General features: G+C 40.7%; 1 protein-coding gene across 2 annotated transcripts in view; it reads left to right on the top strand.

The window, feature by feature from the left end:
• Window positions 1–12349, top strand: part of Arhgef6 (Rac/Cdc42 guanine nucleotide exchange factor 6) — a 122171-nt gene that overhangs the window by 23971 nt on the left and 85851 nt on the right. For both annotated transcript variants that reach the window (XM_036174612.1, XM_036174613.1), the window contains one exon: window positions 11687–11771. In XM_036174612.1, coding sequence (XP_036030505.1) covers window positions 11687–11771 — 85 coding nt within the window. The remainder of the gene's footprint in view (window positions 1–11686; window positions 11772–12349) is intronic.

Below are 12349 nucleotides of genomic sequence, written 5' to 3'. Positions count from 1 at the left end.
TAATTTTTATGGAGTCACAGAAAATTTATGAGCTCTGGTTTATCAAGTTTTAATAGAAAAGTAAATCTTTTGCCTTCTTTTCTTTCTTGGAAAGACATTCCAAAAGGACAGTTATTTTTGATATAAGAAATATCTGTTTGAATTTTATTTTAAAATATTTACTTTATGTGTATAAATATTTCCCCTGTATGATGTATGTATGTATGTATGTGCAGCATGTGTCTGTTGTCCATGAAGTTGAGAAGAATTATCTTATTTTCTAGAACTGGAGGTATGGATAGTTGTAAGCCACAATATGGGTGCTAAGAATTGGACCAATCTTCTTAACCCCACATAGAACCATTTCTCTGCCCCTGTTTAAATTTGAGATTAGGAAAGAGTTGGGTAACCAGTGGGTGTCTGCCTATGAGTAAGCAAAAAAAAAAAAAAAAAAAAAAAAAAAAAAAAGTGGAATTTAACAGGATGTGGTTCCAGAGTCTAGAGGTCAAATGCAAGACAAGTTCAGAAATAGAGAATTCCACTGGCTATTCATGAGTAGTGTTTGGGCTAAACCTTGTAACTGAACCATGATGGAGATCTAGGGTTCATGTCCTAAGTAGCCTTTTTACAAAGGAGAACTATAAATGCAAAAGAGAAGCACAGTGAAGAAAAAAGAGCCCATTGGTTACACATTGGTAGGACAAGGTAATGAGAAATATTGAACTTGTTAAGGAGGAGTCAGTTTGTGAATATTCTTGCATGATACCCCCTCAGAATGGTGAACGTGCTCTTTTGTTTTCTGTATTGTTATTAATATGTATTTATTTTTATTTTATGTGTATGAATATTTTGCCTGCATATATGCATGAGCACTGTGTGCCCATGGAGACCAGAAGAGGGTATTGGATAAATTCAAATTGGAGTTAGGGACAGTTTCTAAACTGTTAGGAGAATTTTGAGAACTGAACCCAGGTCCTGTGCAAGAGCAGCAAGTGCTTTTTAACCATGGAACCATCTTTTTAGCCCCTGATGGTTTTTTGAGACGGGGCTTTACTCTGTAGCTCATGCTGTTGTGGATGTCACTGTGTAGCCCAGTCGAATGGACCTAGAACCTGTGCTGCTCTTCCTGCCTTTGTCTTCTGAGTACTAGGCTTACAAGCAGTATCTTCCAATTCTGGCTCACGAACTTGATCTTTCAGTCTTTGGTGGGCTTTTTGTTGGATAGCTGTTCTTTGAGCTATAGATGCTAACTGAAACACTAGAACTGATGTCTCTGATGTCTGAGTTCCTGAATGCTCACCTTACAGTGTTTGGATTGTTTCCAAGGTAAAAAAAAATGTGGTTTTAATGAAATGCTATAAAATTGATTAATTAATTAATCAACTAAAAAAACTAATTAATTAATGTCTCTGAAAATGACGTACTTTTTTTTTAAGTTACACAGAGACAGAAACATGAAGGATTGCTAAATGTGATATCTAAATAAAGAGGTCCTGGAGATGTAGCTTAGTTGGTTGAGTGCTAGAAAGCTCTAGATTTGGTTCCCAATACTGCATGAACCAGTGTGGTAACGCATACCTGTAATCCCAGCATGTGTGAGATGAAGGAAGGAAGATCAGAAGTTCAAGCTCATCCTTAGCTACATAGTGAGGTCCAGGCCAGCCTGGGCTACAGGAGACCTTGTCTATAAAAGAGAGAAAATGATAGTTAATCTTGATACAGCATCTTTTACGCCCAGATAAACTACAGTTGGAAGAACTTTGGATGTATAGTTTATAGTCTTTCAAATTGCAAGTTACTTCTGGTTTATGGGGGGTTATTTTGCCACATCTCACTGCCCTCTGCCTATGAATTGGAGCTGGTTTTAGAACATGGGTATGAATAAGTGGATACAGCTTGTATTTGTTGTCATTTTGCTGCTCTAGAATACAACAATTAAAATATAGTCCATTTTAGCAAGGCAATGAAAACCCACAAATCGTTCCTGCTTGCCTTCTCTGTAATACTTAGGTCATGGTGCTTATGGTGGGATTTAATGGAACATCTGTGACCTGGGACCATATTTAATACATGATTCAAAAGACCTACAACCAGGAAGTCTGAAGTGCCTCTGGTCATCTCTCAGTCACAGAGATTAATTGCTTAATTTTGCAGATGAATATTGGTATTTCTTGTTTTAGATCACTGTTTATTGCAAAGCTGGAGGATAATTGATTTTGTTTTTGTTGTTTCTTAAGTGATACATCTTTCTAAATTTATTTTCTTTTGTGGTGTTAAGAGATTGAACCTGGGCCTTGCATATGCTGGGCAAGCACTTGGAACACTGGGCTACATCTCTAGCTCTATTTCTGCATTTCTTGTATTTTCAGCAATGCTTTTTCTTTGGCTGTGATTAATTATCTATTGACAAGAACATCTAAACATTCAGTATGTATTTAAATATCTATTGAGACCCTACAGCATGACAGGAATCTTCTGGACATTGAAAGTATAGGAGTGAAAAAAATTACACTGGTGTCATGTGGCTTACGTTGTAGAAGTAGTCTGTCTGCATGTCTGTCTGTCTGATAGAGAATCCTATAAGTCAACCAGTGAGGGATTATTCATCATGGATTTCACATGTGTTGCCAGAACAGTAGGTTAATTTGGACTTCAAAGACTGCACCATCCAATTGGAAACCCATGAGTAATTTTATACCCACAGAGACAAAAAGACATGTAGATTATGAAGAGCTGGCTTGCTGGTAGATCACTGGGGGCTGTGCTTTTCAGCATCACACATCTCGGGACTTCTTTCAAAAGAAACATGAAGGTTGGTGTATGGAGGACTTCATGGAAACTACCTAAGGGACTGCTGCTTACAGTAGCCTGCAGCTATTCCTGTATTCAGGAACTTCATTTCTTAGCTTTGTGCAGACCTTCTTTACTAGCCGCATCTCCTATACTTTTAGCCATATCTCCTGTACTTTTAGTGGGATGATTGCTTTGGCTATCTTTTAAGGCCCCAACCCAGTCATCCAAGGCCCCCCAAAAAGCAGAGGCTTCATAGCCAACTCTGTAACCCTCCAGATTGTTACAAGATTAAACACTGACACTGAAGGAGATTCTCACTCTTCATATATTTATGATAGTCCTTGAACTACAGAGTTCCAAAATATATAGTACTGAGAATGTCTAGTCCACTTATTCATCCTTTGAAAAGAAGAAGAGGGAAAAGTGTTGTAGATATTAGAAGTTGATTTGGGAGTGCATGGCTAGCGACAGGGAAGAGCTGAAATACATTATCGGAGCAGGTAAGATGGCTCAATGGATAGATATGCTTGTATCAAAGGCTGAAAACCTGTGTTCAATCCCCACTTGAGGAAAGAACTGACTCCTGCAGGCTGTCCTCTGACCTTAATATACCCTCAAATGAATAAAATGTAAAATAAATACAGAAATACATGGCTAAATGAAATGTATTTGTAAAATACAAAAATAGACTGTTTTTCAAATACTCACCTGTGAGTTATTGTTATTAACACAAACATTTCTCCATAGAAATAAGGCTTTACATGTTAATTATGTTTTCTGGCTGGCCCACAGAAGCTTGTTTAATACTTTCTGTGGCTAAACTATAAAGACACACAGAGACTAAGTAGCAGGTGTAATGCTAAGTCTCCAGGAAAATGTGTTCTTCATTCCAATTTAGAACACCCAGAAGTCAGTTCTTTTTCTTAAGCAGGTGGTGGTAGGGGTTGGGGAGGCCACCTCAGGTACTGACATAAAAACATTTCAGTAGCTGAGGATCACCCACTTCCCTCCTGAACATTGGCAGCCCACGTGGTTCTGAAAAGGCTGTGGTGACAGGAGGTGGGGTGGGGGAGCTACCACATGGGTGATTTGGTCCCCCATGTCCTTCATGCCCTTTCTCTTTCTTGTGGGTTTTCTCTATTGCAATGTCTTTTTTAAACCTCATGCCTTCCCACCCCAGATGCCTCTATCAGTTCTTGTCTCCTCTTTCCTGAACACTGAGCCCTCAGCTGAAGATAAACCTCCAGTGTGGAGAAAGTGGGATTTTCCCTGAAGGCATAACAGGGAAGATTGAAGTCCTAGGCTGTGGTGCACTGATGCCTGGGAGGTCAATTGGGAGAATATGAATAGTGAGGAGTTAAGTTTAGGCCTTAGTTCTTTCCTAGGAGCAGTATGAGGCTGAGCTTCCTGCCTCTGGATTCTGTGAGGTTCAAGTCATGTAGGATCCTATGTCAGTCACATAAAGTGACTGTAGAGATCCACAGAGATGAGAGAACATACTGGTTAAATAAACAGCCTGTAGTCACAATCGCACTGTGCAGTGGCAGAATGCTAGAGATGGGATTTGAATTTGTAAGTAGGTCATTTTAAGTGACATTTAAAAAATCAACTTATAAAATCTATTATGTTAGTTCCACTGATTCCCTTGCTTTATTTATTTAACACACATGCTAGACAAGCAGTCTACCACTGAACTATATCCTAGCCCTTTTTACTTTTTATTTTGAGGCAGTATCTTATTAAGTTGTTTAGGCTGGCCTTGAAGTAATTCTGTAGACCAAGCAGGCCTTGAACTGGTGTTTTTCCTGCCTGAGGCTCCCAAGTATCCAGGATTTATAGGCCTGCTTCACGATATCCAGTTCACTGTGTATATTTCTGTTTGAAGAGAATGTTCTTGCTATAATATAAGGATGTGATATCTTGTCCACTTATCAATCCATTTTAGCAAAAATTAAGACTTTAGCATTTGAGTTTATGCAGTTATTTGGTGACATTGGCTAGTGTGAATCCATTTTCTATAGCCTTGAGAACTGAATCTGATTTGAGGCCTCAGAGATCTAGCTAAGATGTTGACTTTGAGATTCTCTATTCAGAAGGTATATCAATAGGCATTTTGTTGTCCTGTATTGGTCAAATTCACCTCACTTTCCAGACATAAAACCCGCAGGAAAGTGGTGTTTTCCTAAGGTCCTTACAACTGTTGAACAGTGACAAAGCTGGTGTTGGAGTCGGGGTCTCCGACTCCCACACCTCTTTTCAACATACCTCATGCTGTTGTAAATATAGGCACAAGCAGTACCTTGTTTCCTAAACTGCCGCGATGCCAAGAAATGGAGGGAATCAAAGTCCAGTGAATTCATGGTCTGCTCTTTTAAGTCTGCTCCACATCAACAGAACCAGTTATTAGACCTTCTACAAATGCCATCACTGTATTCTAGTAAGTGGAATGCCAGTGGCTAATGAGTCTAATTTGTGAGCTAAGAGCATTATTTGTTGCTGACTGCTTTTAGCAGGAGCTGTGTGTGGAAGCATCACAGGTTACAGAGCCAGGAGCAGTGCCACCAGTGGGATATGACTAAGCAGCTCAGATTTGCCTTCTCAGTCATTCCATGTAATGACATTTCTTTCAAAGTTCAGGGGTTAGCAGAGGCTGTGAGAATTAGAGAATGTGATTCCAGATGAGCTCAGTTAATTTCAGATTCTGTTTCCTAAGGCCAAGACAGACAGGGAAGCACTGTAATGTCCTTAAACATTTGGCATCTTTTCCTTAAGTAGGCTAGAAATAGAAGCTGTGCATCTTCGAAGTTCCATGGGATCACTTGTTTTTTCAGTTGATTTGATTAAAAAAAAAACAGAGTGATGGAGCCAGTTGTGATCAATGTAAACCTGAAAGTAACCAGAAATGGGAGTTCACTGGGTGCTATTGAAGGAACAGTGGTGTTAAAGGTATTGCTGGTTCTGAAGTAGAATGGGTGTGTGTGCGGGAGTGGGGGAGGCTGGATTCCTTTCTTAACTAGGATGTGGCTGGCTGCTGTGACTGCTTAACTCAGGTGCTGTAGGCATGATCATGAGGAAATCAGGGGGCTCAGGTAGCTTAGCTCATTGCTGTAACCACAAACTGGACTCTCCATCTGACTGGTGCCTTACAAAATGTGAACTGCCCTTCCTGACTTCTGGCGAATGTAGCATGAGCTGTGTCGGGAAATGGGAAGGGCAGCCCAGGAATTAGGCAGGGCCCCTTGGGAGGCAGTCTAGTATGGGGGAGTTTCTCACTGCCACAGTGAATTGAATTTGTCATTTTGGGGATTCTAACGAACTGTCTGTAGATGGTATACAGATGCTACTTGGACTGAAGTAGCAAGGGATTTCTTCCTGTGCCAACCCACGGATGGCTTTTCTGTGTTTTCCTATGTCTCAAGGAAACCTCAAGTGTATGTGCATGGCTACAATGCCCCTCAGAGCACCCACTTGTAAATGTTTTTATTTGAGGGAAGGCTTCATCTATCTCAGGCTGGCCTCAAGCTCGATATGTAGTTGAAGATGAGCATTGTCTTCTGATCCTCCTGCTTCAGCCACCTGACTATTGAGATTATAGTAATGTCTCAACACTCCTGATTTACAGAGCACTAGCGGTCAAATCCAGGACTTTGTGCAAGCTAAGCAGGCACTCTACCAAGCGAGCGCACTCTGCCAAGGGAACCACATTCCTGATTCCTTTCTTGTGTATTTTTATTGGTTCCATCATTTCTTTGCCTGTGACTTCTATTCTGGATCTTAGTTTATTCATTTAAGGAAGTGAGTAAAAAATTGTTCATATTGTAGGTTTGTTGGGAGAAACAAATGAAAAATTTTAATCTTAATCTCAGGTAATAGCAAAATATCATAACCTTATAACAACAGAAATAGTTTCTGTTATTCATGGTTGTGGAGGTTGGGGAGTCCAAGATGAAGTTGCTTGTAGAACCAGTAGCTGGTGAGTACAGTATCCTCATATGGTGGAAAGGGCAAACAAAGCAGCTGTTTGGGGCTATTTATTTATTTATTTATTTATATTTTATGTGTGTGAGTTTTTGCCTGCATGTGTGTCTTTGCACCATGTGTGTGCTTGATACCAGCGGAGGCTAGAAGGTATCATATTTCCTGGTTACAGACGGTTGTGAGCGGCCATGTGGGTTCTGCAAATTGAACTCTGGTCCTCTGGAAGAGCAGCTAATGCTCTTAACCATTGAGCCACAGCCTCACTTTTATTTTCTAATGAGGTTACTAATGCCATTCATAAGGGATCCATGCTTGCTCATGACCTTCCCAGTGTCCCCACTTCCAAATAGTATCACCTCAAAGATTACATGTCAATGTATGAATTTGGGTGACATAAGCACTCAAATCATTACAATATGTATTTACTCTCTAAGCATCATGCCAGATAGATGGCAGGGACCCAACAAATCAGTTATCATATTTACATAATTAGTAGGGATGGAATGGAGATGCAGCTTGGTGAGTAGAGTCTGCCTAGCATGCATGAAGCCCTGGGTTCCTTTTGCAGCACTGTAGTGTACTTGCTGTGGTGGCCAATGCCTGCAATCTCAGTATTCTGGAGGTGGAAGTAGAAACATCAATACTTGAAAAGTAATTCTTGACTATAGGGAGTTTGTGGTCTAGCCTAGACTCTATGAGACCTTGTTCAAAATGAGGAGAGGGTTAGTTAGGTAACAGAGAATGCAACAGAGAATTGGTGGGATGTCTTCTAATATGCCTCTTTGCCTTATATGTTGAAACTGAGCATGACGCCAAAGGGATCTATTTGTAAAATCATAGAAATAGTAACTTCTGCACAGTTTACCCTGGCAGATCCCCAAGATTTCAGAATTCACAACTGGTGTTTAGAGGATGGAAAATAGGTTTTGATGTTACTGTGGATTTCCAGAATGGAAAAAATGTTGGAAACGTGTAACAACTAAGTGTCTTGTCTCGTTTCATCTGCTGATGTTGGAATGGAGTTTGGCCAGCTGTATGTGAATGTTCAGAGAAGAATCCCTAATGAGCTTTGGTGCCTGTCTTTGCTAGTGCTTACCCATAGTGCAGTTGCTGTTGTTTGTAAACTTGAGCCGAATTCACCCAATTGCTGGAGCACTTGCTACCTTGGGATTCTCTAGCAATAATACACATTCTTTTTTCCAGAAGTGGTAAAATGAATGGAGGGTGCAAGTCTTGTTGTTTATCTGACCTTCACAGATCTAAATGAACTAACTGACTTATTTCTGGACTGAAGTAGGAATAAAGAAAATTCAGCTAATCAAAATCTTGATCATACACCAGACACTACAGAGACTAGTGAGTGTTTCTCAGAGTCCTACTTGATGACATCATCACAGCTTTGCCATGATTTGACTTTAACTTTGAAGAGCACTTTGGACAATTATACACTTTATCTTTGCACAGGTCCCAGGGCTTGTAGATAGAAAGAGAGATTATTAGTTCTCCATTTTGTGATATTAGGGCGAGGTGTGGTAGCTCAATCCTGTAATACCAATACTTGGGGTGGGGCAGAGACAGAAGGAATTATTGCATACAATGTGTTCCAGGCCAGCCCCAGCTATATAGCTCTGCCTCAAAAGCAAACCAAAGAAAAAGTACAAAAACTGGTGTTCCTTCTATTCCACTTCTTTTCTTTTCTTTTTGTTGTTGTTTGTTTTTTATTTTGTTTGCTTGTTTGCTTTTTTCAAGACAGGGTTTCTCTGTGTAGTTTTGGTGCCTGTCCTGGATCTTGCTCTGTAGACCAGGCTGGCCTCAAACTCACAGAGATTCATCTGCCTCTGCCTCCCGATTGCTGGGATTAAAGGCATGTGTCACCACCACCCGGCTCTCCTTGTTTTCCTTATTCCATTCCACCTTAAGGGACTCTCCCTTACTTTTTCCTAGTTGGGCACCAGTGTCCTTCTGGACATCCTCATTTGTGAATTTGATCCCACACTTCTCCTTTGCAGTGTGGTCTAAATGGCTGACAATGAATGGAAGTGATATGCTCTTCTCTCCAGTAGATGCAGGTCAAGTTCATGGAAGAAAGATCTAGAGTAGAACTTCCAATACTCAATTTGGAGAGGCTGAGGATGTAGTTCAACAGGTCAAGTACTTGCCCACCATAAAACAGGGCATGGTGGTACACACCTCTAACCCCAACACCTGAGAGGTAGAAGCAGTAGACTCAAAATTTCAAGGTGCTCCTTGACTGCAAAGCATGTTCAAGGCCTGTCTGTGCTACATGCAACCCTGTCTTCAAAAAAATCAGTTTAGAGCTTAGGAATGTATGGTATAGTGAAGGCTGTCTCTATGGGTATCTGGTCCCCCAAATGCTCTGAAACAATAATGCCTGTGCTTTGTTTTTCTTCTAGTCCCCACAGGCCCCCTGTAATGTCTTCCTGTTTAGTTCCTGCCGCTTCAGAACAGGCTAGCTGTGAGAAGAACAGCATCTGTGGATAATCTCAAGTATATTTGGGTTTTCTCAAAAGGGAACTGGGTGCAGTCCAGGCAACTTCCTCATTTAAACAGTGACTTTTGTTGATGCATGTTTTATTTTATGATCAGTTCATATGTTCTAAAACTCAGTCAAGTGCTGGGCTATTTTAAGAATCCTAGTGTTGCCATTTGCAAGTAATCACCCTGGGTAAGGAATACAAGCAAAACAAGGGGGATATGTTCATCACAAGTTTTACTCTCATGTGTCCATTCTCCTAGCATTTCATTTTGTTTATTGTTGTAGAGACCGTCCATTTTTATGTAACTATCTAACAGACATATGCACATACACACACACACACACACACACACACACACACACACACACACACACACACAAAAGCAGTCCCACTGGGAATTACAGACTGAAAACAAATGAACTTCACAAACAGCCTTAGTTAGACTTGGTGGGTCACAAAGCAAAGGAAGACATAAATATAGGGAAGAGACTGTGGGGGTAGATAATAGGAGTGTGGGAGGAAGATGAGAGGGTGAGAGTGATAGTGATCAGAGTGCACTATCGATAGCTGTGTGAGATTGTAAAGGGAACACATTTACCACAAAGGAAACAAGTGACTCTGCCTGGTGACTGTTTGGGCATAGATGTCATGAACCCTTTCCCACTGGGTCACTTCTAGGGAGATGGACTAATTCTGGCGTCCTTTGCAATTAAGGATGCTCTTGCCATCATCTGTTGCATTGTGTTTACCTTGGCTTTGGCAAACTAAAATAGAATTCCTGTGAGTTTACTCCTGGAAAAGTGCATTTTAAACATCTGGAATGTAGTACCATTTAACTCTTCACAAATATTAATGGTACCCTTTTATTAAAAGTCTATCTATGCTTCATATTTATTTATTTGCTCTCTCTCTTTCTCTCTCTCTCTCTCTCTCTCTCTCTCTCTCTCTCTGTGTGTGTGTGTGTGTGTGTGTGTGTGTGTGTGTGTGTGTGTGAGAGAGAGAGAGAGAGAGAGAGAGAGAGAGAGAGAGAGAGAGAGAGAGAGAACACATGCTCCCATGCCCATTCCACAGTATGATTATAGAGGCCAGGGGACAACTTAAGGAACTGATGTTTTACTTCATGTAAATTATGGAGCCCTAACTCAGGTTGTCCTACTTACTATGTAGATTAGGCTGGCCTTGAACTTTTGGTGATCTTCCTGCTTCAATTTAGTGAGTGCTGGGATTACTAGTATGAGTCACCACGCCTGGTTTACATCTATGCTACTGAATGACTACTTTAGATTGTTCCTGTGTTTGATGATACTAGCCTCAATATACCTGTCAGAGATTATAAGAAGCCTCTCCCCATCTTAATACATGGGATGAGTTTTAAAACCAACATTTTATATTGCATTTGAAACAATGAGGCTGGTAAAATGGCTCAGTGGTTAAAGGCACTTGCCTGACAACCAGAGTTAACTCACTAGGATGGACAAAAGTTGTCCTCTAACACATACACATAAATAAACACACAAAAACACATCAGTAGGTAATTGGTATTTTCAGTAGGAACAGTAACCTATCAGAATGGTGGCAAAAACTGGCAATGTGGATTTTTCATTTTAGGCAGGTCTCACTCTATCCCAGGGGGACCTGGAGCTCACTCTGTGGCCCAGGCTGGCTTCAAATTCATGGCAATCCTCCTGCCTCAGCCTGCCAAGTGTAGTGACTACAGATGTGACCCATCATGTCTGGTCCAAGTGTCAGAAAGGCCTAACGTCATAGCTAGAAAAGTCACCCAAAGCCAGAAAGAACTCACAAACTCAGGCAGATGGAGAGTCAGAACCTCTCAGTTCACACATGAGAAGGGCAAGATCACTCAGCAGAAAAGAGGAAGTGAGGCTGCAGAGCAAAAGGCAGTTTGGGACAGAAGTTCTGCAGTGTGGCATTGGGATCCTAAGCAGTTGGGCATCACCAGAGAGGAAGGGGAGGAGAGATAGGGACTTATGACAATGCCACTAGTAAGGACAGTGGAAAAAAAGGTTAAGCAGAAAGCCTCACCTCCTTATTTGTAGACTTCTGGGGCCATCACAGAGGGGTTGGCCTGAAACTGGAACCTGTGCACATGAGCTTCCTGTAACTAGCTGACGAGCTTCATGTGTTCAGGTCAGGAGAGTGGCTCTGAGTATGTGCTGTGGATTTCCTGCTGGGCGCTGCCTTCTTGCCTTGTCTTTCATATCCCAGTACTGTCTTGTTCTGGCGCACTGATGGCTGCCACATGCCATTAGGCAGCTTAGCCACTGCTCTAGTTTCTCCAGAAGGTAGGCAGAGTTTTGCATTTTGTCTTGTACATATTTTTTTCCTCTTGAGTACAGGAGGAAGGGGCCTTTTCACAGTTTTGTTTGTTGAGTTGATTGCTTATGGTGTCTTACAGTTTCAAATTTCCTTTCTAATAGGTATTTGAGCCTGATGACCTTTATTCAGGGATTAATTTCTCCAAGGTTCTGAGTACTCTTTTAGCTGTCAACAAAGCAACAGAAGGTAAGGCATGTCGGTGATTTATGATCCATGTTTCTAGAAGCCAACTATGGCTACAGTTGTTCAAATGGTGCAAATTTCTTCCCTTCCCCCAAATAAATCCAAACAAATATAAAGTACTTCAATTTTTAATAACTTTAATGTACCTATCACAGAATAACAAGAAAAAAAAACATACATATCAAGCCTACCTATCACATTCTAATATCCTTAATAACAGCAATAAGAACCAAAAAGTGATTTCATGCAAAGTTTTTGGATTGCCAATTGAGTATAATATGACAGAAACAAAAAGGGAAAGACCAGTTCCTCCTTTAAAAAAAATAAGGTTTACAAAATACAGCCATCACTTCCCTTTCTTTGCCGGAGATATTTTTTCTTTTAGTTTTCCCTTGGTTGTGAAAAGGAGCTTTTCAGTAACTGTGTACTATGAATGAAACCCCAGATTCCCCATGAATGAAAAGAGTAGCTTTATTGGAGATGATTAAGTATAATCAGAGTAGAGATTATACTAGAAACCCTTTTCTTCTGTGACATCATAGCTTAACTATATCAGTAGTAGTCATTGATAGTTCAAATGC

The sequence above is a fragment of the Onychomys torridus genome, chromosome X, assembly GCF_903995425.1.
Source record: "Onychomys torridus chromosome X, mOncTor1.1, whole genome shotgun sequence".
NCBI classification, from domain to species: domain Eukaryota; kingdom Metazoa; phylum Chordata; class Mammalia; order Rodentia; family Cricetidae; genus Onychomys; species Onychomys torridus.
This window is presented reverse-complemented; position numbering and strand designations above follow the sequence as displayed.